The sequence below is a fragment of the Cavia porcellus genome, unplaced genomic scaffold (assembly GCF_034190915.1).
Source record: "Cavia porcellus strain 051 isolate PalLab524CR breed Dunkin Hartley unplaced genomic scaffold, mCavPor4.1 scaffold_10, whole genome shotgun sequence".
NCBI lineage: Eukaryota > Metazoa > Chordata > Mammalia > Rodentia > Caviidae > Cavia > Cavia porcellus.
The window spans coordinates 28,482,137-28,509,657 of NW_026947493.1; the positions used below are offsets into that span (position 1 = coordinate 28,482,137).

Genomic DNA, 27,521 nt, shown 5'->3' on the forward strand with positions numbered 1-27,521 from the left:
GGTGACTCTTAAGATCTGTTCCAGCCACTCTCCTAGGAACACCCCAGGGCTCAGGTGGACCCTGAGTTCCCACCCAGGAGAAACAACCCCTGTCACACACCATACCTCAACTCCTCCTGTAAGGAAGGCTGTGTTCCAGCCACATCCACCCAACAGGGGCCAGGCCAGGCCAGCCCTCTCCCTCCTTCTCTACTGTCCCCACTGCCCTGGATCCCTCCATGCTGTTTTGCTGCTGTCCTTGTTCTGTGCCATCTCTGCAGGGCACAGCACAGCTCAGATCATATGTTCCATTCCTGGCCTGGGCTTTAGCTAATTAGGCTTGGAGTTCATCCTCTAAAATGGAGCATTCTGACAAGTCAGTGAGAAGATGCATGTAGAAGGCTCAAACTGAATGGGATGAGAACTGAACCAAATTCAATGGTAGGTTCACTGGTGACCATATGGGGAAGTTTGATTTAATTCTCATCCAATTTGATTTATGATCAGATTTGTGGAAAAAATTAAATTTGTGAAATGCACCACAGTAGTAATACTTACACATGCTTGTACATATGCTGGATTTAGAATGTTGTCTGACACCGATCTGTACCTGGCTAATGTTCACTGTTGTGATTATACTGACCACCGCCCCTGTCAGTTTCATCGCTGCCAACACTCCTGCCACCTGCAGCAGCTCATCACCATCATCAATCATTGCTACTCACTTCCTCAGTTTCCCAGCAGAGTGTCAGTGACGGTGAGTGCTCCAAGTGCCCGCTGCATCTGAGACCTAGACATAACAACTAAGTGTGTAAGCAATGGTTAGCAGAGCTGCATTCAGGGGCTGCCTGCCACAAGATTGCTGGCAGAAAGACAGGGCTGGCAAGTCTTTCCTGAGACAAGACTGGGTCACACTTCCAATGTCCTTCAGAAACACACGTATCCTGCTGCCCTATTTTTTCTGTGGTCCCCAAAAAACAAGAAACTTCTAGAAATGACTGGGCATCACTGGACACCCACAATGCACTGCACAGGGTGCAACCCCAGCCCCCAGTATTTCCTGTGGGGCCTATAGGATCCTCAGACTGTCTGAAGCCACAGATAGCAACAAACACTATGTGTAATGTTGTTTCCTATACATACATACTTAATTTGCAAAATTATACAGCAGATTAAAAAATAAGACAAACCAATATACTAGAGGAAATGATAAGAGTGTTTTCTCTTGGAAAAAATTGTGCTGTCCTGTACATCTTAGCAACCTAGTCACATAACTTTTTTCATTGTAGGTAGAGAATTTGTATCTTTTCTCATCATAGAAACACCTATGGCATCTCTCTGGAATATGTGAAATGTGAAAATCATGATTCTTGTACTCAGGAGTCATTAGTAAGTACAGTTGTGTTATTTGCACATCAGCATTATCTGAGCCAAGGAGTCTGACATCTGAAAGGGTACCAATGACTGGGGAGGTGGTGGGCAGTGCATACAGCACGGGTGTATGGGAGAAAGTGTAAATTCTCATTCTAAACAGGATGCAGCAAGTTTGAGGGACATTTCTTTAGTCTACTCAGAATGGTACACAGTACAAAGTCGTTTATTTCTAGAATTTGCCAGTTAACACATGCCAACTTCAACTGACTGTGGGTTAAACTGAGGCGAGTGCCTGTGTCTTCTGATCCCTCCTCCAACAAGGGGGAATCTCAGGGGAGGCATGAGAGTGAAATGAGGTATCTGTGTGATGGCAGCTTAATATGCAGGGTTAGATGTCAAATGGAGCGATAGGGTCTCTTTTTCAAGAATTACTAAAGAGTTTTAGCAAGTGTGATCATCTCCCGGAATTCTGGTACCAGGGGAGGCTGATTCAGGTGGGAGGAACAAACCTTTAAACCCAGACCTGGATATTTAGTAGCCAAGGAAGACCTTGTCTCAATACTTAAAAAGTACTAAAAGGTTTTGAAAAGGGGACAGTGAAACACAAGGACACACAGGGCTGAGTGTCCAAGCTGCACCCTCATGAAGCTGCTCCACCTCAGGCAGGCATTACCCATAGTCGCCAAACCAAAGCACCAGGGCACCAGGCAGTGGCGCACACAGTATGATCCACCTCCCATCCCAGCTGTTAGAGGATGCTCCCGGGAGCAAACATACCATCTGGTGTGTACTGCTCCCCATGGATGTGAAGGGCACTGGATAGGGCTACTAGAAAGCTGCAAGCCAGCCAGCCAAGACTCTGACTCACAGAACTCCTTGAGAACTCAATTTCCCATGAACGGTCCAGCAAAGGACTTCTGAGGCCTTGCAGGGCTTGCTTCCTTCCATGATGGCAGGAGCTCCGAGGAACAGCTCTACGTGCTAAGAAGCAAGAGCATACCAGCAGGCTAGGCCCTGACACTGATGCGAACTACAAACTCCACAGACTGCACAGACTGCACTGGCTGAGCCCCTCCCTCCCTTCTTTGTAATTAGTTTTAAATTGTGGCCTAAAGGCCAGTATGTAAACAACAGTTGACATAAAAAGCTGCATCTGAAGCTTCATTAGAAATGCTGAAGGCCAACAGACAAGGCTTGAGTTTCTACATGGCAAACAGCATGATGGTACCAGGTAGCACTGCCCTTCCTGCAGGGTGTCCCACCACCTGGCACTGTCCTCACTGCTGGAGAACATCATGGATCAGATTTGCACACATCATCCATGACTTCTGCTGTAAACGTTTAGTGAGCCAGTGTCTCTGCAAAATGACACTGCCACTCAATAAACTAGCAGAACCCCAACCTCAGACTTCCTTCCTTCCACTTCACTTTCCATTTTTCCCCTTCTTTGTCTTCCTTTACTATTCATCATCCAACTATTCATCAATCCACACATCCATCCTTCCATCCATCCATCAGTACTGGGGATTTAGTCCAGGGATGCTATATGATTAAGCTATAACCTCTGACCTTCAAAAACAAATTTAAAAAAGAAAAACTGACACAGCGTCTTGCTGAAGTGCATGGGTGGGATTTAAACTTGTGATCCTTTTGCCTCAGGCTCCCTTAGTGCTGAGATACAGGTGTGTGTCACTATTCCTGGGTTATTTGTGTATTTTTGAAGGGATTTTACTTTTCTACTAATTAGAAATCAACTGTACTGCTATATAACACAGTCTGCCTATATAACACAGTCCATTCCGTTACCCACAAAAACCTCCACACTCCTCCCCAAAAGGATGGATGCGCAAACCATGTCTACTCCATGACAGGAGCCAGCAGCCAGCTAGGACATAGCCACGGAGACTATCCAGGCTTCAGAACCATCTCCACAGGAAGCATAGGACAAAAATGCCAAGCAGCCCTCTCCAAACACTGAGGGAGGAGGCTGGGAAGGCCCAGCCACCTCCCTGAGGCCACTCCTTCTCCTCCCAGTTTCCACTGCAAAGTCTAGCATCCTGAGTAACGTACTTCCATTCTGCTTTTTAAAAAATCTTAAAAAAAGAAAAACAGTTTTCAGTGGCATATGTCATCACTGAATTAATGCTGTTTGCCTTTTCCTGGCTTGGCTCTCATCCCAGTGGAAGCAAATAAGAACAGAGCACAATGTACTATAAATGCTACGTGCAGGAATATATGACATGCACTGAGCCGAAAGGCTTCATGACCCACAATACAGACTCAGCCTGGCTGCCGGACAAAACTTGCAGATCATCCACACCCAACCACAGCTGACCTAAAAGGGCACTGTCAGAGTTGTGGAAAGCAGAGACTGAAGGATGCTTGCATACCACACATTTATAGTCTCTTTCATTCCAGAAAACTTCACTGAGCAGTTTGGTGTTAAGTATATTTATATTGGTGAGCAACCAATCTTGAGAACTTTTTCATCTCACAGAACTGAAACTTGGCACTCCTTAAATCAGTAGCCTTCACCCTCCTCGGCCAGCCGCTGGTAACGACTCTACTGTCTGTTTCTACAGCTTGCCCTTATCACAGTACCTTCTATAAGGTGCAGCCAGACAGTATCCATGATTTTGTGACCGGCCTGTTTCATGGAGCACAGTATCACCAGGGTTCACCCACATGGAAGCATAAGACAGGATTTTTTTCAAGTCCGAATCTGATACCACTGTATATATAAATCAATTTTTCTTGATCCCCTAATTCACTGATGGGGAACTGAGTGACCTCAACCTGTCGGCTGCTATGTGAATGGCTGTGAAACATCTCTGAGACCCTGCTGTCAGTCCTTTTGGGTGTGTATCCAGAGGAAGAGCTGCTGCATCATGTGACAGCTGTAGTTTTAAGTTTCTGAGGAATAGCTCTACTGTTCTCCCAGCAGTGGCACCCTTTTACATTCCTATGCACTGAGGGTCCATCTGTCCACAATTTTTTCCAACAGTGATGTTGTTTTCTGTTATTGTGAATGGAAGCCATTTCCAAAAGTGTCATACGATAAGGTGGACTGCTTTTCTTTCACTCAGGGCCACAAGATTTCCTTTTTATTTCTCTGGGGGCACTGAGGTCAATCAAACGACAGTTACAGAGAAAAAGACTGCTCATTCGTCACACATACATGCACGCTCTGCAACAGGACTAGCTCTGTACTCCAGATTTGTGTGAGCAGGACCAGGGCACCAACCATCACCTTTTACCAGTGTTCACTGTGAACAAGCCTACCACACCACTTCACTCACACCTGCACCACCACACCATCACCATCACCATCAAGTTGATGTTGAGAAACTGAATAGTTCCTCGTGTAATTCCAAGCCTCGTGAATACAGCTAGTGCCAACTTCTACCACCATCAGCACCTGGTGCAAAATCGTGCGTTTCTAAACTCCGTCAGGGTTGAAGCACACACTGGTGTCACTCATACCCCTAAAAGATGTCCCGCTGTCCCACTCAGAAATTACCTGGGGGTGGGTAAGGACCCAGATACTTTCTGGGAGGAAACAAAACCATATCCTGTAACCAAACCCCACCTTGAGCATGCCCTGAGCTGGTACTAAACATCATGCCTCACCCAAGAGGACCGTAGTTCAGAGCACAGGCAAGCAGAATTACACAGAAACATCTCCAAGAATGGGGCCTGACCAGCACAGCCTGCCTTGGCTGAGAACTAGTTCCTGCAGTCCCACTTGGGTGGTAACTACAAGTGGAAACTGGCATGGCCTCTCCCAAGCACATTCTACTGTCTCCAACCACCAGGCAGCTGACTCTTGCACTCATCATCTCTGCCCTGTCTCCACGAACTTGCAGCCATTGTTTTTCTTGGCACTAGTCAGTTTACTTTTTCCTCAAGTAAGCTTCTATCTAAAGAATTGATGTTAATTCCACGAGCCAGGTTTTCCTAACTGTGGCACTCTGCCATTTTGGACAGCTCCCTATTCTGGAGTAACCTGTTCAACTGCTTGCCATTCACCAGTACACTGCCCTGCACTTAGCGCCAAGGCCACCCTACCCCAGCTGTGAGGGTCAGAAGAGCTCCCAGATACTGCATGTGTACCTGAGAGGAAGGACAAAAGTCTCCCAACAGAGATCCTCTGCTTTGCAGAGGTGTACATTAAAATACACATGGACATTGTGCCATTCACTCGGGAACAAGCACCATGGCCAAGGGGCCCAAAAGCAAGTGTGTCGTGTTGTCAGCGCACTCTTGGGCTCTGTCTTGTGCATGCCATGCGTCCTGAGCCCGTTTCCTCTCTGCTACGACAGCACAACTTTCAAAGGAGTGCTGCAAGAGAATAACGGCAGCAGGGCCAGCTCAGAGGCAAACTGAGGACACCGCTGTTTCAATCCCAAGTGCTTTGTGGTTCGGCCCTGAGAGTTTGAGGCTTCTCAGGAGGCACTGAGTCTCCTCAGAGCACAGAGCACCTAGGGGTCTGCACAGTTCGGTATATGCTCGGCTCTGTCTATGCCACACAGAAGCTAGCCCCAGACTACATGTGCCCTGTAGACTGCACTTCACTGAGTCCTGACCCCACTGTCCCTCACCACCCTGCTCATGTTGGAGCCAGAAGCCACACACTCCGAAGCCTTCAGTGAATGTGTATGTGTATTAGTGGGGTTTCGGAGTAAGAATCAACCTGAGGGAGAAATGTTTTCATTAACATGTAGGAAGAAAAAACAAGATGTAAAATTTAAAAGGAGACAGCGAGCAGATGCTAGGAAAGCTTTGGTGATACTGGGCACGTGCACATGGGAAGATGTCCACAACCTTGGGACAGGCAACCAGACCAATGGCAGCTCCAGCAATCACACCCAAATTAAATAGTAAATGCTGGTGACCACCCCTGATCCAGGGATATGTATTTACTCTGACCACATTAAAAAAAAAAAAAAAAGAATGTTAAGGTATGCAGTCACTTAAACATTAGAGGATCCTGATGAAACACTGTCTCAAAAAAAAAAAAAAAAAACATGAAAAGCAGGGAATTCTGCACATACACTTGCATTTCTGGTTCTGTGCTATACCTTCCACAGTAATAACTGGGCAGGACTGAAGGAGGAAAGCCGGGCGCCCACTGCTGCCTAATAATGTTCACACCAGGTCCTTTTCTCTGGTTTCTGATGGATCTGGGTTTTCTCTCCTCTGGGGCAGTATTCCTCTTTTCTTCTCCCTAGGCCACAGCACTAATGGTACTATGTTTATCACTCAAAAAGCACTTCTCAAATGGTAAAGGAATTTTATCACTGTTTTTGGAGTCAATGTAAAATGTTGATCATTTAAACACTGGAGCTTTTTCCAAAGAGCCAAATGTTGATTCAAATCCTTTTCCCTAAATATGAAAAGAAATCTGAAACATTTAAGCAGGTCCACATCTTGAAAAATAAATCACTACTAACAATAAAATGGTAAATATTTCATTTAAAACAAAGAACACTAAGAACACTTATGACGGTTATTTCATTTAAAATAAAGAATATCAAGCTGGAAGAGGCAGATGAGGGACAGGATAAGCTGGACAAACTGCAGTGAGAGCTCGGGCAGCAGGACTGATGTGGGTTTGCTTATCTGGTGCTCAAGTTACTTGCATCCATTCATAATCAAAAGGAAAACACATCTACCTGCTTAAGGAGAAAGACTGGCCAATAAATACCAAGTGTTGGACCAGACCAGGTACCCTGTCTCAATCTGTAAACAGTTTGTTGGTTTCTAAGCATGTTTACTCTTTTCAGTCTTAGGTAGGTGTGCCTTTGTGCTGGATGCCAGAAGTGAGGCCTGCAAAACTGGAAAGATTTGCTATCCTCTTTGCTGAAAAACTTTGCAGACTTCTGGCTAAAAGAATTCCACTACCACTTTCAAATCTAAACTTTGACATCCGAAGCAAGAGCCCCTGGCTTTCAGAAGAAGAGGACCTTGCAACTGGGGCTGAAGGTGGGGATGCCCTGGTTCATGATGGCAAAGACGGACAGGTGTTCCTGCAGGTTGATTTCAGGCCACTCGAGTTACGCATTTTAATTTCCTCAGGGTCTCCTTATCCTTGCCAAAGCTACGATGTGGCATTTGGACTCCTGACAGTCCGTCCTTCCTGTCACCAACAAGAAGGGTGAGTATTCACATCACCTTCTGCCTTGACTAAAGAGCTCCTGTCCTCTTCACTGTACAGCTGAGATGAGGACCCTGAGCAAGGCTGGCCCAAGGACCAGGAGTGATTGGGGCACCAGGCTTCCTGAGCTATCTGATTCCAAATGCCTCTCTTGCCAAGGCTGCCAGACATTGTCTGACACCCCATTCCTGAAGATGGCTGTCCCCACTGCTTCTTCTCCGGTCTCCCTGGGTCTGCAGTCTGACTTCAGTAGCAGTAACTCTCTGCCATGTTACTGGAACAGTCGGGGACCTCACCCCCCTGCAGCTTCTCCAACTGTGCACGCTCCCAACCCACACTCCAACAGCCACATTTTCCAGGCGTGTGGGCAAAGGAATGTCGGATGAGCAGGCTGAGAACGTAAGAGCCCTAAGTCCAAATGTCAGACGGAGCAGGACGGAAAATCAATTCCAAGTCTACCTGTGATCTTCAGAGAACATACACAACAGCCTCCTAAACGGGTTTCTGTGTCCACTTCCCCTCCCTTAAACATCTCCATGCAGAGGCCCAAGCAATCTTTCACAAAAGTGAATGGGATGAGTAACCTCTCCTGCTATGATCCACCACTGAACTCCCATTTCCAACAGAATCCAGTCCTCAGCATGGGCAACCAGCTCCTTCCTTATGTGAGCTCTGCCAGTCTCTAATCACGTCCTTCCCTCTGCTCTGTGCTCCTTGGTCCTACTCCACAGGCCTCTTGGTAGCTCCCTAATGCATCCGGATTCTTCCCACACTAGGGTCTCCAGTATGGCTGCTCCTGCAGCCTAGAGTACACTTCCTGATTCCCCACATGGAGGGTCCTCACTCCTTGGGTTTCAGATGTCTTCCTGGGACACTCAGTGCTGCATGGACCCCACCTCCAACTCTACCTATTGTCACACATTTTAGAACCATGTTTACTGTGACATTCTCAAGTGTCCCCTCTAAAATACAAACCACCAGGGAATGGAGGTCCTTGCTGGTTTCTTTTCTATCCGGAGTCTAATCCAGTGCCTGGGATACAACAGACCATTTATAGTACTTCTTTAATAGTCTCAAATAAGAATTCGACTTTCTTAAAGCACGCTATGGACAAAAGTCCATGTCCACAGAGGAATAGCATCACAACTGCTCTCATATTTCCTTCACTTGATTCCAGAGACAGCTACTGTGCATTCCTCCCCAAAACGGGGACAGTCTAAGCAACTTCTAAAGGAGAGGGGACCTCTACTTTAAAACACAGTTCATACCAGCCGTAAGGGGAAAGTAATTCAAAACATGAAAATTTATTCTAGTTGTATCTTAACATACGAGATCTCAGCTTTAGATGAATTTTAATGTTTACAAGTGCAAAAGCAAATAAATACCAGTTGCCTCTTTTTTTGCACTCTTGTAACTGCACAACAGCTTAGATTAAAAAAAAATTGTTGCTAAACATCTTGTAGTCTGGCAAAATGAAGAATTTATTAAGAAAACCCTTCCGAACAATAACAACCCTTCATGCTATAGCTTCCTATGGAAGCTATGAGGAAGGCTCATTAACATGTGGGCACAGGAGAAAGCAGAGGAAGTGCTGCCACCATGGCAGGAGCCATGGCTGAACCTGGCTTGGCTGCATCACTACCCTTGAGCCAGACAGATACACTGCTGAGAGCAGCACTGGCTCATGGCACTACACCTCCTGGGCTCAGACCATGCATTAACACTTGCTCTCTAAGACTGAATCCTTTCATTCTTTAGATGGCAGCGTGCATGCCACTTCCCCAGAGCAGACTTCCTGAGCTGAGGGTGGTCATCGCCCCCCTCACAGTCCTCTTCCAGAGCTTCCTGTTCATTTCTTCTACTGCCATTTCACCACTGAAAATGAGTCCGGTCGTTCTGGGATTCTGCCTTCTAACCACCTTTATGGCGTGCTCTGAGATGTTCCTGTGACCTAACTCTGCATGTGCAGTAGCCGGTCACTGTCTATCACCTGTCTGCTTCTGCGCCACTGTGAGGCAGGCCCCACCTCCCTGGCCCCATCCAGCCCAGGGTCCAGGATGTCAGGGGGGGTGCTGCATCACTGACCACAGACAGAGATCTGGATGAGCAAACTTCAGATGGGCGTCCTTTTAGTTCAGTTCCAAAAATGCTAACTGCTTTCTGAAACTTCAGCCCTTACCCCAAATTCTTTGTCCTCTGTTATTTTCTGCAGCAGTAGAGACTCAACCCAGGGTCACTGCCCTGGATGACATTCCCACTCCTTCTTTTCTTTCTCCTAGAACACGGTCTTTGTAAGCTACCCTGGCTAGGATACAACTTGCAATATTTCTGCCTCAGCCTCCCAGAGTGCTGTGGTTAACAGCTGTACAGTGGGCCCTGCTGTGCACTCTCAGAGGACAGGTCTATTTCTCTCAGCAGCACGGAATGTACAGCAGGGCAGCTCCACTTACCTGGGTTAACAGTGATGAATCTGCTGTCCTCGGAAAATCGGTCCCGGGACACAGGCTTCTTCGAGGGCATACCTGGCCTCCGGGCATCATTCCCTGCATACTGCTCTTCTGTGGCAGTGGGGGGCACTTGAGTGGAGGCGACCACGTCCGAGTCTGGGTCTGCCTGGTCTGTGGGGGAGGCAGTGAGCTCCTGCCTGTCCCCAGATGTAGTCTGATTGCCGCCCTCCTCTGCAGTCCTATTGGGGGATGCAGAGGCTGGGGTGGGCGCGGTGTGGTCACCCTCCTCAGTGGTGGCACGGTTCAGCCCACTCTTCTCCTTCTTCTCAGAGTCCTTCTCCCCATCCTCCTCATGCTCTCGCTCGCCATCCTCGCTCTCGCTCTTCTCATCCTTATCCCCTTCCTCGGCACCCTCGCTGTCCTTGGTTGGAGCCGTGTCACCATCTGGCCCTGGGGACACCAAGGCCTCTGTGGTTGCCAGGATGGGCCTCCCTGCCTGTTTGGTGGCTGAGGCGGCCATGGGGAGGCGTGTGGGCCACACGGTGCTGGGGAAGGAGGAGATGCCACCTCCCCCAAACCCCAGGCCCGCCAGGAGCGTGCTGGTTACCACGGAGGCTACCGTGGCCTGGCTGCCACTGGAGGAAGGTCCCATCCCTGTTGCCATGGAAACAAAGGAGAAAGGGATGCCAGAGGATGTCCAGGTGGATGACCCTGAGCTGATGGGTGCCATGTCTGCTGAAGAGGCCGGAGACGCTGTGGGCTGACAGGTCACCGAGGGTGCAGAAGAGGCAAAAGGACAAAGCAGAAAAGTATCTGTAGTTAGCACTGAGAACAGAGCCCTGGTCTGTCAAACCTCAATGTTTTATTCATCTAAATCAAAGGGTCTCCTGAACTATTGTGCAAAGTGTGACCGATGCTGGCCAGTAACAGACTCAGACACATTACAAAGCTTTCCCAGAGTATCAAACCCAACCTTTTCCTAATACTACTTAGTTGAGGCTAATGATCAAAGCAACAACAACAACAACAACAACAAAAACAACAAAAACAGTAAGCAGCAAATTACAGTTGGCTTAAAGACCAACAAGAAAGGAATGGTAAACTGGTCACATGAAACCTTCCACGGCTTATGAGGGAGCTTGAGGGGCAGAAACCCAACTTTGTCTTCCACGGACACTTTTGGTAAAAACTCAGCTCTGACCCCTCTATTGTCCCTCTCTGAAAGGACACTGGAATCAGGCACCATCCCACTAACTTGCAGTGAGGCAATGGAGGGACACATCCAGTGAGAGAGCATCCAGCCTGCCTGTCAAGTGTGAGCTGCGCTGTGGTCACTCCCGGGTTTATCCTGAGAGAATTTGTTTCCAAGGACATGAAAAAACACCAGCAGCAACATTCCTTTCACCAAGGGCCACCCCTGTGCCACCACTGTCCCTGCTGTCATGGAAGCAGGAATGCATTGCCTCTTGTAAAACAGAGAGCACCGGGCAGCCAGGGAAGGTACAGAGGTAGCATTGTCTGTGTGCAGCCTCTCCCACTCGCCCTCTGGACTCAATGAAAAACAGAAGCCAGAACAACTCAAGTTCCTGATACTGAGTTTGAAACTGAGAATTTTGTAGTTTAAGTGTGATTGTATTAGTAATGTGGAGTTCTAAGGCTGTTTAAGGAGAACTTGGTGCCTCCTATCAGGAGCTCCACCCGCGGAAATCAGGCATCTTGGGCTGGAGGTGAGGGACTCTCGTGTGCCGTCTGGGTGATGTGGCAAGGGACTTAAACTCACTGAGCCTGGTGCCCAGACTGTGAAGGGGGAACCATACTAACACTGGCTTTCTAGGCTGTTGTGGCAGAAAATAAAATCATCTGATTCCCAAATCCAGAAGGGGAGCAGTGAGTTTCAGGTTATTACCGTGCTTACCTTCACTGGAATTAGCACTATGATTCTTCTTTGAACCAGGAATGGGAAAACTGAGCAATTTATTCATGCTCCAGAAATGTGTAGACCTATATAACTTTTGGATTGTAACAGCAACATCTGAATTACAGCATATACCAAATGAAACCACTTAGGATAGATTAACCTCCTAACTCCCTTGTATTTTCTGACACCAGTGTTTTTACTTTTAACAATTTACATACAGTACAAGGCCACTGCTGTGCAGTTTTTATAACATACTGAATTAGGAGTTTTTCTCCATTTGAACTGCCCCCCATTGAGCAGTTCAGCAACACTACACTGCCACCTCGTGGTACTTGTTTTAACTGCATGCAGATTCACAACCAGCTAAGACACAGCTACTGTGGTTTATACTCACCACTCCTGTTTTCACAATTCTGGTCCCTTGGAATATGCGGGTGGTGTTAGCTAAAAAAGAGAAAGAAAGAATTATAAAATAGATAAGCCAGTATTTAGGATGTAGTGCCAATATAGCTGTACTTCAGGACACAAATCGGAACTACATACAATTTTCACATGCCATAGAGTATTTCTCTGTAGACTTTTTAAAGTATTTCAAAATATTCAAACCCTTTTTAGCTTGCTGTCAGAGAACATCCACGGAGGCTTGGCAGTGATCTGTAGGGTCCTGTGCCTTATCTAAAGTCACTCATTAAAATTCTAAAACATTCTAGTCTCCACTTTTGGATCATATGTTGATGTTTCTAATAAGCATTTTAACGTACTATAACGTTTCATGTTAAATGAGCACTTCTCACTCATCCTAAAAATGTAAGAACTGCATGATAATTGAACCCATTAATATGCCTAAACTTTTGTGTATTGTCCATTATTGTATTTCCACTGGTGCTATAAAATCCTCTAACATACAGACACTTATTTTCATAAGATGCTATAATTGTACTCTAATCACATATCACCCTTTCTGCTGTTCAACTTTTTCTGAAAATTCTGTTTTCTCATAGTATTAGGAATGTTAGTAAATATTTTAAATCATAGCAGGACCTAGCTAATACAAGTTGATCACCCTAAACATTTTATAGTATATGGATTTGAGGTGGCTAAGGATAAGCACCATCCATCTCTAGGATGTCATTGAACAAGGATGAGTCTGTATGCTGCAAACAACAACACATTTTCTCCTCTCCTGTAATCTGGCAAGCATCACGGTGCTTTGTATTATTTAAATTTGACTACAATGGATACCTCGAATAAATGTGATTATGCATAGTCATAGTTTTGTGACTGGCTTCATATGTGTAGCTTAATAATGTGTATAGGAGTCATCCATATCATATAGCATGTGTCATATAGCATATAGAATTTCCTTTCTTATGGCTGAATGGTATTCCACTGTATGTGTCCACTGCTTTTGTTCAAGGTGCATGTTTCAGTGCACATGTGGATTGATTCTACTTTTTAGTCACTGCAAGTACATCACTAAGGAACTTTTAAAAAACACCTAGTTTTTTCTTTGTCATTACTTAAAAAAGTATTGACACAAAATTGAACTTGTACTTCCTATATATGCTACTAAGCATTCACACACACACACACAAAAAAAAACACCTGGCATGATTTTTAGATAAAATATAAATGTCATGCAACTTACCCTATTTGTTTGTCCTGCAAGGTTTTTGTTTTTTAACTGACTGTGCAGTCAACACTGTAATATAAACAGTAGCTTTCATCTAAAAATCCTAACTTCAAACTTATCTAAAGATACTGCAATACAAACTGGGCTTGCTTTCAACAGGAAATGTTTGGGTGGGGCAGAGCTAGGGAGCACATGGGCTCCAGTTTCCCAGTGATGGCCCACATGGCCTATGCACAGGTCCCTGAGCTTATAAGGCCTGAGCTTATAGCCCCTGGCCTAATGATACGCTTATTTGCATAGCTGAAAAGTGAAATATACCCAGAGAAGAGATGAAAGTCAGGTCTACAAGTCCATACAATCTTTAGGTTTCAGGTCAAAGACGGAAGCAGAGGAAGCAAATAGGTCAGGTCTCAGCCAGGACTAGTTTCCCCTGATTAGTCAGTTGGGGGCAGATCTGCAATTTCCTTCCCTCGGATAGCTGTACATGCCGCAATTTGTTTACGTAGGTACAAAGTTTCCAGGGCACCTGCCTTACTTGCCATGTACAAAGGGCTCTAATCAAGGCCAACAAACCCAGCAGTTCTCAGCAAACGGGACTCAATTTTTGAGTCAGTCTCACTATGTCATTCAGGCTGGCCTAGAACTCACAACAACCCTCCTGCCTCGGCTTCCCCAGTGCAGGGAACACAGGCATCTGTGACCCAGGCTGGCTAGCAAGCTGCCTTTTATTAGTCTTGACTCTCATCCAGGTAGTGACAGCCCTATGACCAGGAAGATTCCAGCAGCCCATTCCAACAAGGAGTGCTCAGCCTGGGATCCAGGGACTAAGGGATGGAAGGGCAGGGTGGGAAGCGACATCTCTACCTGGCAAAGCTTATTCCTGCCATTATGAACATCCACCATCTCAGCTGTTCTTGCTGCACCTGTGTCTCTGGCTACAATGCCCGATATCTTCCGTTCTCTATTTGGGATTCCTGTTGCCTGTCCACCACTTGGAATCACTGTAGCTAATGGGCCAACCGCCCTTATTTACTACCACTTTCATAAAGGACGCCTGTGTGCTGCTGCATCCCAACCTGCTTGAAATTGTTTCATTGTACTGCAGGGTAACTGGTTCCTCCCTTACGTATTTCACTTGGAACCACAGTTCTGGGAGAGGATCTCAGGCCTTGTCAGGATGGCCCCTGACACATCAGTGACACACACAAAAAAGCTGGAAAACCCTACACACTAGCTTAAACACTCAATCCTGATGTTTTTTAACCTTTGTTCAAATCTGGGGTGGAGAGTCCCATTTACTCTCAGGGGTCACCCACTGTTGTGTGTACAGATTGTCCTTAGTACAAGACAATGGAACCCTGCTCAGTAACAGGGATTTTTCTCAAGTTACTTGGGCCTGAACCATCATTTTCCCATTTGAGAAACAACACCTACGTTACCATATGCCAACCAGAGGCTTCTGAGGAAATAATTTACATGATAATGCTCTGTGGGCCACTCGATAAATACTACTTGCTATTACTGCTGTTATCATATCTACCGCAGTGAGGCAGATATACTTACTCTTATGCCACGGAACATAAATATTGTTGGATTTGTTAGAAAGAGCTAAATATTCCCTGTGGTTTCACACTCTCCAGTCAGATATCAATGCATTATCACTGATAAACCTGATTATCATGAAAAAGCTTCTATGCAATTTTCAGAGCTCTTTTCTTGCCTTTTAAACCTGAAGTGTTCATAGTTGGTCAGTTTTGTATAGTTTTGTTCCTGCTCAGAACCTTCCACCTGCTGCAGCAAGCAGGCCAGTGGCCTTCCCCTGATTATAACTTGCTCACGTGATCACTGGAGGGAAAATGCTTCGGTCCATGGGGAGGGCTCAAGACAGGACCTGGCTCCTATATCCACATCAGGAATAAATAATAAATACCAGCACACAGAGCTCCTGCCTACCTCTCACGCAAGAAAGTCGCAAAGGAGACACTGCCATTTTCAACAAGTCACTGGGATTGGGCATTTAAAACACTCTGTTTTGAATTTACAGCTGCCAGGCCTTTGTGAATTACATTCCACTATCAACATTTAATTTTTCAAAGTCTACACAAAAGCCAGCCAATTCAGCTCTGGGTCAGAGTGCAGGGAGGTCTAATCATGATTTATGCGCCTGAAGTTCTGTGTACAGCCACAGTAGGCACCCAGTCTTGTGCCCTTCTCTCTTGCTGAGCTCAGCTGGCACACAGCTGGCCTTGGCACTTAGGCTCCAGGCAGCACAGAGACAGGAACTAATATATTTAGGGCGCAAGTAGACACACTGTATGCAAAACAGTGATTTTTGCACGCAAAACAGTGAAGCTATGCTACAGTTTGCTTAAATGGAAGGGTGAACACATTAGCAAAGAATACTTACCTGCAAGATTTGCTTGCTGGGAGCTCATCTAGGACAGAGGGCTTCTTGACCTGGGTTCATTTGTATCATTATCACTCTGAGTAATTTGTGTGTCAATGCTGGGAATTTGAACAGATTACATCTATCTTCCCCCTCATGCTAACTATGGGAGTGTTCAATGATGGAGCTACTTTACCAGCCCTTTTAATACTTCGTACATCAAAGCTAACACACATTCAACATCCTCAATCCCCAAATCTGAAACTTGGGAGCACTGATTAGATGCTCCAATGGTTTCGCTTTTGAGCATTTTGGACTTCAATATGGATTAGGGATGCTCAACAGGTGAAGTTTATCGAAATGTTCCAGAGGTCAAAATAGCTCCAAAATGTACACAGCTGGTGTCGAGCAAGTCAGATAAGACTGACACCAAATCTGCACCAAGGAGGTAAGGCAGGCATCCTGGGTCGTGATCACTGTGCTAATCCTGACACTTGCAGTGCTCTGTGTCATTTTAATACCAGCATGTTTCCACAGGCTCACTGCAGCTCAAGCAAGGCAGCGACACAGCTGCTACCCAGCAGCCAGGACTGACACCCACTGCAGAACACTGGCTAGTCCAGTCTTTGCCAGCCCTTGATGTCCTGGGCTCCACGGAGATCACTGCAACCTATATGGAGCTTGGACTCCTGCGGTACACTACACTCTACCAGCTTGCTTAGAAGGGGCTGGGAATGTCAAGACAGAGGGCCTTCTGGTTATGCTGACCTGTCTGGGCCAAGACCTGCATGCTCCACAGATCCCTGCATTCACAGGCAATGATTCTGGTACTTTTGAAGGAAAAGTCCAACACTCGTATTAGATCCATGTTTCAGAAATGGGAGGAATCAATGGTGTGCTGTGTAGGCTCTATCTAAGTTGGGAAAGCTGAAGGCTGAGAAGTAGAGATCCCCATAAGAAGCATCAGATATGCCAGGCAGGGCCCAGTGGCTGTCTCTACTTCAGAGCTGCCACTGTTGCCTGGCACAAAGCCAAGTGGGCAAACTTCAGCCTACATGCAGGCTGCCCACCTCTGTTTACAATAGTGGGGCTAACACCACGGATAGGCTGGGGCCACTAGAATAGATGCCATCCATCCTTTAAATCTATAATAGGTGATTCACGAAATCCTTGTACTGATTTTGGTTTTGAAAACTACCAACAAAGAAGAATAGATAATGGCAAACATAGTATATATACACCATGGAATATGATTCAGCCATACATAATGAAATCATGTCATTTGCAGGAAAATGGATATAACTTCAGACTTTACCATTAAGGGAAATAAATCACACACAGAAAGCTTAATATTGCATGGTTTTTCTTACATGACAAACTTATTCTAAAAATCAAAGAATGAATACAATAAGGAAGAGATTGTAGGAAACAGGAAAGCAGTGTTTTAGAGGAGGAAAGGAAATCAGAAGGGGAAGAGATGAGAGAGAAGAGTATAAAGAAATCTAAAACAATCAAGATGTGTTATATGCATGTACCAAGCTCCCCAAACACACATACACTTGTTAAGAGAAATCCATTAAAATGTTACATATCCAGACTGATTACTGAGCCTTTCAGCATTTTCACATTTTGTATCAAGGCAAAGTCATACTAGGTTACCTCTTGTGCTGGCCCCAGACCTCTTCTACTGGTCCCCAAGTTATCAGGAACATACACCTGTATTCCAGGGAGCTGGGGCTTCCCTGTGTGCCTTGCAAGTTGGAAGGGAACTGGAGTAGTTCTGGGTCCAGTTTTTGAGAGACCAGTGAGCAGAAAGACACTAAGAATCTGAAGAGGTCATCTGAGGACATGACAGAGATGATTCTGTGATTTAACACAGAGGTATTCTTGGGGCGGGAGGTATGAGTCAAATATGGATCTCCCACAAATTAGAAAACAACAATAAAACAGTAAATATTTGGCGTTTTCTTCCTTCTGGCTCCTAACGCTCCAAATTCAAAGAGGACAGAAATTACTGCAGCTTTCCAGGTGTGGTTTAAACCAGCTGCTGATTCTTAGGCTGTGTCTGCCAATCCCCACTCCGCAGGCCTTGAACAGGAAAAGAGACAGAGCAACAGGCAAGAGTGCGTGGGCAGGAGGAAGAGAGAAGCAACACTCACCCTGGAAGAGCATTGTCTGGCTGAAGTCACTGCGCATGTCATTGCGACACACGGCCTGAACTCGGAACAGGTAAAGGCTGTCGGGTGAGACATGGCTGATGGTGGCTTTCTGCAGGGGAAGAAGCACAAAGAGGAAAAGGTTTCAAGCTCTAGGGCACCATCTACCTGCTCAAGCACACCTGGGAACTTGGCGAGGGTCGACAGCTGTGGTGCTTCCCTGCTAACCAGAGACGCCCTGGAGAAGGAAAGTTTAATAACAAACTATGGAAGACTGGAGACATAACAGCATTATTCTTTTCTCTGCTGATATTTCTTTTTCTTGGTACTGCAGACTGAAGCCAGGGTTGTCATGCTGAGTTACATTCCAGCTCACTGTATTTTTTGTTTTGAGACAGGGTCTTGCTGGGTTAGAACTTGAAATCAGTCTGCCTCAGCCTCCCAGAGTGCTGGGATTGAACGTGTGCACCACCACAACTGGCTGCCATTCCTGAGCATGGCTTGGAAGGTAGCTTCAGTCCTCTTTACACTCCAAGGCTTGGACTTCCGTTTTAATTACTGTACTCTTTATGTCCTTTATCCTAGACAGCCTCGAGAAACAGCAAAGGAATCTCCAGAACCATGTAGACTTCCAAATGTCAGGAAGCAATTCTTGCATGGGTGCTTCTTGACAGTGTGAGGGACTGGTCACATCTTCCCTATGGATCACATGGGATATCATGCATTGAGGAATAACAGAGGCCCAAGGTTCCAAGACTTCGCTGTGTGACCCTGAGCCTATGCTACCTTCGGCTGAGAAGTGGGGAGAAAAACAGTTACTCACAGGTTCTGTAGCAGCTGTGTAACCCAGGTCAGGAACCCTGCTCACAGGTAGACGCATGAAGCAACAGTTAGCATCTACTGATCAGTGACAGTGGGCGAACTGCACCCTGCAGCACAGATCTAGTCAGTCTTCTGCTTTCATAAGTAAGTTTTACTTGCACATGGCCATAGCCATATGTTTACAAACTATTTACGGCTGTTTGCAACTTGTAGTAGTATAGTGAGATAGTATATATATACATACACATACATATATATATACACCATAGAATTCTTAATATCTGGGCCTTGTAGGAAAATCTTTGCCAACCTCAGATAAATGTCCCCAGACAAATGCAGGTCACCATGCTTGAACGCTTCATTCAAACAGCCCTGTGCGGTAAGAAAGGGTAACACATTTTTTAAAAATGCAGCACTTGTTTCCTGAAGGAACAAAAAAATGCACCCAACAGATTCCCACAGATCCCTTTTATACATTGTGACAGTTCAATGAACTGTGCACAGGGCTGATCAAAAATACAGCACTTGTTAAATGAAAATGTATTTGTTACAGTAAAGGACACATTACACAAATCCCCTCAAAATTCTCCTTCTTTCAAACACAATATCCCATTGTTCCTGCAACTTTCTTTTCTGATCCTTTTTTTTTTTTTGGAGGGCACTGGGGATCGAACTCACGACCTTTTGCTTGCCAGGTAGGCACTTTTGCCACGGAGCTAAACCCCCAGTCATATCCCTACTACTTTCTGAAGCAGTTGTGGAAGGCTTTTTCCTGAGTGTCTTTAAAAGGTGGGATCAAAAGTACACTGCATGCAGCTAGCAAGAACCACCCAACAAAAAGCTAGGCTCATAAAAACGGGGGCTGTCTGCACACACGTTGTTCTCTGGGTCTGGCACCATGTGACTTCTGGTTCTTCCCCAAAGTCAAAATGACTATGAGAGAAGACTGTTTTGAGTCAGTTCAGGACTTTGAAGCAGCCATAACATCACCACTCAAGGGACTCACGAAACAGGACTTCTAGAACTGCTTCATAAAGCGGCAAAGCAGGATGGGATACACGATTTTGAAGCAAGGAGGAGTATTCTGACAGGGGTTCAAAGGAATGTGCATGTTATTGTAAGAAATGGTTTAAAAATATAATCACTATTTATTTTATCACACATGCATTCTTGGATGATGCAGGAAGCTACAATGTGCATGAACCTCTAAGATGTTTCTAGGTGAAACCACTGCAAACTTCGATGAGTATTAACATATCACTGGAGCCTCACCTCTGCATGGTATTAAAATTTCACTGTAGCCCCACCTCCGTATGGGTTTTAACATATCACTGTAGCCCCACCTCTGGCTGTCACCTGGAAAGCAGCTTCCTAATGGGAGTAGCAGGTCAGGGCCATGTTATTCAAGTGCAAGCTCATTGTCTCATTTGTACAAGGTATTCAGGAGGTGCAGGAGGATGCAGAAAAGGGCTGCGATTGGGAAATGCAAGAAATATAAAGTGCTAATTTTAGGTTTCTGAGCAGCAGTGACCATAAGTTACAAAACAGCTTTGCTGCCACTAAGTCGGCACTGTTGAAGTGTTGAAGAATTAATAAAATTAGGTTTCTTAATAAAGAACATATCCCTAGAAATTCATATGAAACAGAACTTGCCGGCAAGGCACACTTTTGTCTGTGTCTCTGTCTTTCTCAGAAACTAATTTATGCTCTTTCTGTAAATCTCTGACCCCATCTTCTGTTCAGAGCAAAATCTTCACTTCGGATGCAGGGATGTATCAGAATTCGCTGCCAGGCACTATCTACTCATCTTTGCTTGTTTAATTACTTTCCACTTATAAAGAGAAACCAAATGAGGACCAGATCCTTTCTGCTGATTATTGCAAGCCTGCTTTACTTCAGAAAGAGAAGAATCCCTGATGGACTTCAAGATGTGCCAAGAGAAAGGTTAAAATCCATCAAAAACTTTGGTGCCTTTCAACAGATTCCTCTGATTTCATGAAGTGTGCTGTTCCCTAATGTGGCCCAGATAACAATGTCTAGTGGGGAAATTGAAACTATAAATGGAAATGAAGTAAAAGAAATTTCATCTGAACGAATATGGAAAGTGTCAGTCTATAACTGATCGAATGGCCCTCAAAGACCCTGTTCTAGAGGGAAAAGGCACGTGACAACTGTCATTGAGATTCCCATGTGGTGCCAGTACACTATCCATATGCAGAGACAATTATGGTCTTATTATTCTGGAGCCTCTTTGATAAACAACAAATAAGCAAAGATCTCAAACTCGACTATGTTACTGAGGTTCTTGTGTACAGACTGTAGGACTAGTGCTTCTAGAGCATTTGCTTTGACAGAGGAAGTAGCTGGATTTTACAAACACCTGTTTTGCGGGGCATTTCTGTGTTTCCACTGCTAAACATTTATGTATTTGATGAGAACTTAAATCTGTGTAGCTGATAGGGAAGTCAGGTATTACAAGCTCTCAGAGTTAGAAACTCCACACCACATGGATGCAGCAGGTGATGGGACTATGTTAAGGACAAATGAAGGCAAAGAGGGGTGGTAGGGACTGCGGAGTGCCAGGTGGCTGTGGTGACAGTAACAGATGGAGCAGGGGTGGGTAGGGGGAGTAGGAGACAACAGAGAGGGAATAACTCTAGTGAGAGTGAGGACTTCTGCAGAACTCAGGAAGCACCAACATCTGGGTGCGCCTGCAAAATGCATTTGCTACATGTGTTCACCTGAGCAGATGTGAAAGCCTAAATCAGGAGGAGATCTGGTGTAGATCACAAAGGGCTACTGTGAGGAAAGTAACCAGTTATTCTGGTCATGCAGCTGATACATGCATGTGGAGTCCAGGGAGCATCAATTATGCACCATGAAAGCCCATACCCGCAGGTACCACTGTCGGACTGGCCCACGCACACTGCCTGACCAAGTGCCACAGCCTGGGCCTTGGAGACAAAAGGGCAAGCTGCACCCTGCCTAGGAACAGGGCTTACCAAATCTTTGTCGCTGTCCTTGGTGAATGTCTTCTCCTTCTCATCTTCGTTCTTGGTCCAGCTGTAGGAGATCATGTAGTTCATGATAGGGGGGTGGTAGATGGTCTCTGGCTGGCTCCAGGACACCTGCAGTGCAGTCTGGTTCAGGGGCTGCACCTTCATGTGGATGGGAGGAGAGCTGCAAACTGAAGACACAGCAGGGAGGTTCAGGGGCTTTCTGGGCACAGCACACCCTTGGCTAGCGCCTCTCCATCCATAGGAAATGCCCATGGTCTTCAAACACAGCCACATGCCAGTAACACTGTGCAGCATCCCTTCCTGTCTATACATACACACACACATGTATACAGAGCTTAGCTCTTTCTCAGCTGAGCCACTGGAAGCAGACTGCATCACACTGATAATCCAACCCTCAATGCTGCCTCTTCTAAGAATATGGCCATTGTTCTATGAGACCTGATTCCCACAATCCCAAGGAGGGAACTGAATACTAACCCAACTGAGTTGTCACATAAATAATCCGTATTTCACTTTCCCTCACTTTCTCCATGATCTTTTAGAGCTATCCATGGTCCCTTTAGACTCTTTTTATTTTCCTGAGACAAGGGCTTCCTGAGTTATCCAGGCTGGCCTCAAAGTCTCAACTGTCCTGCTTCAGGCTCCTGACTTCTGGGTTTACATGTATATAGCTCCCTTTGGCTTCTTTTAATTTACCAGTCAACTAGCTTTTTTTGGTTTTCTTCAGAATACACCTTTTGAAGAAGCTAGGACATTTAACTCAGGGGATGTCCAGCTAAAACTGTGGGTGAAAGTTTAGTGTAAACAGATTGGACGTAAATAACCACATGTAACCTGAGACTCTAAATAATCTGAAGACACAAACAGAAGGGTGACTTTCTCTGGGCCAGCAGTACCCTGTGTAACTACCATGATGCAGGGTATGAGGAAAGAACAGATTAATTTGTTTTATCATTCGCTGTGGTGAGAAGACTTTGCAAACCGTGGATTTACATCTATCTACAGACAAAACTTCAGAAGGCTGAGAACATCAAGTCACCCTTGCCTGTCTGATAAGGGTTCTCTGGTCCTGAAAACCTGGACCCCAGAGCTCTGGGAAATGGGACTGTGCAGGGGCAGCCCCTGGCTGCCTCTCGTGCCAGGGACACCTCCCCACTACTGGGAAAACCCCATGTCTCCAGATATTCACAAATGTGCTTGCGCCAGAACACAGGGCTGTGTGACCTGCCCAGTGATAAGACCAGTGGTCTAAAAGGGGAAATAAGGATTTGCCAAAGGATGCCACATGCAAAGCTGACAGCGACCATGAAGAAGAGATCAAAAGAAGGGAGAGAGGACTGGAATTCTCCAAGTGTTTTAGAGAAGCAGTTGACTCAAGCTGTGGGTCCAGGGTAGAAAGATGTGAAAATCTTAGGCAGGAGTATCAGAAATTGCCAGCCCAGGCAATTAGGCAACGCACTGTCTCAGAGAATTTTTAAACTTTAAAAAGGTCTGGTGATGTAGCTTAGTGGAAAAGCTCTAGGTTCAATCCCCAGTATTACAAACCATCAACCAAGTATTAGAGTAAGAGGACCACAGAAGCCACTACAAGACAAGAATCCTTGCCCTTGGCAAGTGCAGAGGGCGTCAGAGCAGAGAGGGCCATCAGGAGGTGCTCCCCATGGCCAGCTAGGGGCAAACCTGGGACTGACAGCCAGCAAGGGAAGCAGGCTCCATGGCACCAGAACGTAAAACTGAGAGGCTTCTGCCAGGCAGGTAAGGAGGAAGAGGTGCAGGTTTGGGCAGTGTAGCTGAGGAGATATGCATGCTGGAGAAAACAGGTGTGCAGAACAGAGCTTGGATCTGACCCACTGGTTTCTTTGGAAGCCCAACTGGGCAATCAGTAGCCCACCATGTGTCAGTCCCCCTCCCCAGGTGGCCATCCAGGTTCCCAGATCCAAGGCAGCCTGAGGGTGCAGGATGGTGTGCACAGCACAAAAACACAGCAGCTGTCAGGACACTGCTGGGGGACAGCAGGGATGGGTTCCCACTGGGAGACACTGCTGTGCTCTTCAACTGCCAATCCGTGAAGCAGCTGCCGAGACGTGCTTTGTGTAACAGACACAGAAAGGAAAGGCTACATTAGGTAATGAGGCATTCCCACTGCCCTGCAGAGCCCCGGCAGAGCCTCTGCCAACCATAAAAATGCCACCAGAGCAGGTGCACCAAACAAAGCATCTGAAGGGAGGCTTCTACTGACACTTGGGGTGAAGTGACAGAGAAAGGATGCTAGGTGGCACCAGAATACTGTTTTTTAAATACCCCAACTTGGTAAACAGGCTGGCTTCTCAAGAAGGCAAAGGGGAAAGAAGGGAAAAGGTCTACATCCCAACTCTGCAATACTAACAGTGAGCCAAGGAGATTTCTCTACGGGGTCTCTTATACCTCACAAGGACACCTTCCCTTCTATGCTCTCACCCCTTACTATGTTCTCCTTCATCTTCTTTTTTGCAGCCATTCTCTCCCCTGATCCAAGTTGCATGGGAATATGCATCTCTCCCCAGCGGTTACACCACAGCCACATAAATAATCCTATCACCCACAGGCAGATTCGACCCTCATTTATATTTTGGGAGGAAAACAGATTTACTGGTCAGGTTAACATGATTCCTATCTATCTATAATACTTTTCTGAATTTGCACAAAAATGTAAATAGCTTTAAAAGAAAGAAAGCAAAACATCCTGAATCTCAATGTAACTAACCACAGCTTACCACTGTGCAATGCTGTGGACCAATATCCAGATAGAAAACTCTCCCTTTACCTGGGTGACCACATACACCCAGCCTGATGTGAAAGTTTTGCAAATGCATTCCTTCATTGTTATGTTTCACTCCTAAAGTCCTGCATGTATTTCCTCATAATAAATAGGTTTGGTACCACTGCTTTGAATGAAAGTACAAAATCCCACAATCTCAACAAGTTAGAAAATACTGAGTTAGTTAAGTTCTCAAGAAAGGGATTGCCTGCCAGCACACAAATTCTGCAACCAAGAGACCCACTGCCTGCCTCTCACTATACATGGCAAGAGCCCCAGGCCAGCAGAGACCAGAGAGGTTTGCAGGCCACAGGGTCCTCCCTGCCCTGCCTCTGAGAAGCATGCTATGAAGAGAAATCGCTCTCCTTTTTGTCTCCTCTGTCACCTTTCAGGACAGACAGCTGCTTTCTAGGCACAGTGGGCACTTTGGGAGGAGGCCTTTGCAAAGGAATAGGAGGAGCTATGATAGTGGCTGGTCAGGCTTTTTCTGCAAAGGGCCAGATAATAAACGTTTTCAGCTCGGGTTTCAGACAACTTTGGTTTCTGGGTTGCAACAGACTCTGCCTTTGAAGCACAACTAAGCAGCACAGTTAGTAATATAAGAATGAGAAGTGTGACTCTGCCCAGGAAAACCCTACTGCGGACACTCAGTTTCAGTTTCATAATATTTTCATGTGCCAGAAACGTCTTTGGGATTTTTTTCCTGTTATAAGATATAAAATCATTCTCAGCTCATGTTTTACAAAAGGTGATGGTGGCTGAGTTTTGGCCTACAGATCAGTTGTTTACTGATTGCAGACTCAGAAAATAAAGGGACACTAGACTGTTATTTGAAACACGGTTGTCAACTGTGTTTGTCTCATTAGCACTGAGCTCTACCCCAGCGCCGCCAAGCAGGGCTGCTCCTCTGAGGAGTTCAGATGCTTCCAGGCACTTAGAATGTTCAGAATCCCACTACTGCCTTCCCTTTTCAAAGCCCACATTAGCAGGTGGGCTCCATGCTTCTGCTCTTGCTCAATGCATTGCCCTGGAGTCCTTAGCAGTGGCAGTGGCAGGCAGCTGGGAAACATTTGCCGGATGTATGGCATGTTGGCCGTACAAGGAATGTAATCCGTATCCTTTCTTTGTCCGCATGGCCTGTGTGAGGTGGCCCCATCTAGGCTTGCACTTTCCTTCTCAGTTACTCTTCTCTGGCCATGCTTTCCTCAGCATCACCACCTCTCTAGGCCCTATACATTGTGCCCTCCCTATCTGTCCACTCTCCATTCCTCTGAGTTGTACACATCTCCCAGCCAGCCAGGGACCAGATCTTGATTACAACCTTAGCAGGGCCCCAGATTTCAACATCAGAATAAGAGATGGGATATTGTGGCTGAGTGTTTTGTTCATTGTGTGTGTGTAATCCTAGCCCACTGAGAGGCTGAAGCAGGAAGATTTCAAGTTTGAGTCCAGCCCATGAAACTTAGTGCCATAGCAACATTCTAGCTCAAATTTTTAAAAATCTGAAGAAGGGCTGGAGGTGTAGCTCAGTGTGAAAGTTCTGCATTCATCACCCAGTACTGCTGAGATAGGCATAGATCCAGACATAGACACATACGGACAGAGCAAGATTCTGTTCTTCCTTTACTGCTACTGATGAAGTCCTCAGGTCCAAGATCAGTACCACACTTCTTGTCCCTGGGCTCCCCTTCAGGCGCCTGCAATGTGTGTGGGATTTCTGTCTCCAGTCTTTTGCTCAGACCTTCTATAAGGGGACACATGCTGCTCAATAAATGGCACACTCTAGGGAGGCAACCAAACAACCTAGAGAGCGGACGGCTGGAGCAACCGGACACTCTCAAGGGTTCATGCCGATCCAGAGAACCCCCTCGGTTCTCATCTGTGGAATGGGTGCCCATTAGCAGGCAATATCACAATACAGGGAACACCGTGGAGAAGCCTCAGGCTGCCTGGCACACACAGAAACAAGCTGCTCAGCCAACACAGGATCGAAATATTGGTACATTCTACATTTCCATCCAGGTGTCGAAATTGAGTCTGCACCCACACACACCAATCATCTCCTGAAGACCCATGCTTCTGCTGTTCTCAATCCCTACCTCTCCTCTACCTACCCTTGCCAATTGCAGGTGCCAGGGCCTTAAGGTTAGGGCATCTTCCTCTGATGTAAACAGAGCGCCAGGAGTTCTGTGCCAGTACTTGCGCAGTACTTGCAATTTTTTTTCTTGGAACAGTGGCCACTGCAGACAGCACCTTGTCTGCAACATCTTGATGTCTTTTTGCACAAAATCCAAACCTTGTGACCACATCAGAGCTGCCGCATTCAGCTGTCTACACAAGTGTCCTGGAAGGTACAGCCTCTTCTTTTGCAGGAGCCTGATTGTGCTCCCTCCTGGGGCTGATTGCTTTCATAGGCATCTAGCGTGATGCCCACTGCAGCTCTGAGCATTTCCTCGTTCCCTCTGAACCTTCTTTCATATGACCCTAGGCTTTGTTCAGTAACAATGAGACTTGTAGCAAAGCACCCAAGCTCCTCGGACTCTACATGCATATAAAGCACATTTTCACAGTGATTCCACAAGTAAATACTCACACTCCCCTTGACTCTGTCTTTTTCATCCTGGGCTTTCAAGAAGCTAATGGGATACGCTCTGTGTGCAAGGGCCTCACTGTGTCTGGAGTGCAATGCTCCTGCCCAGCATCTCTTGCCAGCATGAGATGTCACACCTGTGACAACAGCACACTCCATCAGGAGTTAAAGAGACAGACTGCTTGAACAAAGTGCTTTGGTGCACAGTCACTATTTCACAGTGCCGTTGACAGAAATGAAAC

General features: G+C 46.1%; 1 protein-coding gene across 4 annotated transcripts in view; it reads right to left on the reverse strand.

Moving 5' to 3' along the window:
- The window catches only part of Ptprg (protein tyrosine phosphatase receptor type G), a 671,458-nt gene that overhangs the window by 102,414 nt on the left and 541,523 nt on the right, over positions 1-27,521 (reverse strand). For all 4 annotated transcript variants that reach the window (XM_003480132.4, XM_063257832.1, XM_013143912.3 and 1 more), the window contains exons 9-12: positions 21,875-22,059; positions 18,054-18,162; positions 12,270-12,319; positions 9,961-10,717 (exon numbers count right to left, since the gene is read on the reverse strand). In XM_003480132.4, coding sequence (XP_003480180.2) covers positions 9,961-10,717; positions 12,270-12,319; positions 18,054-18,162; positions 21,875-22,059 — 1,101 coding nt within the window. The remainder of the gene's footprint in view (positions 1-9,960; positions 10,718-12,269; positions 12,320-18,053; positions 18,163-21,874; positions 22,060-27,521) is intronic.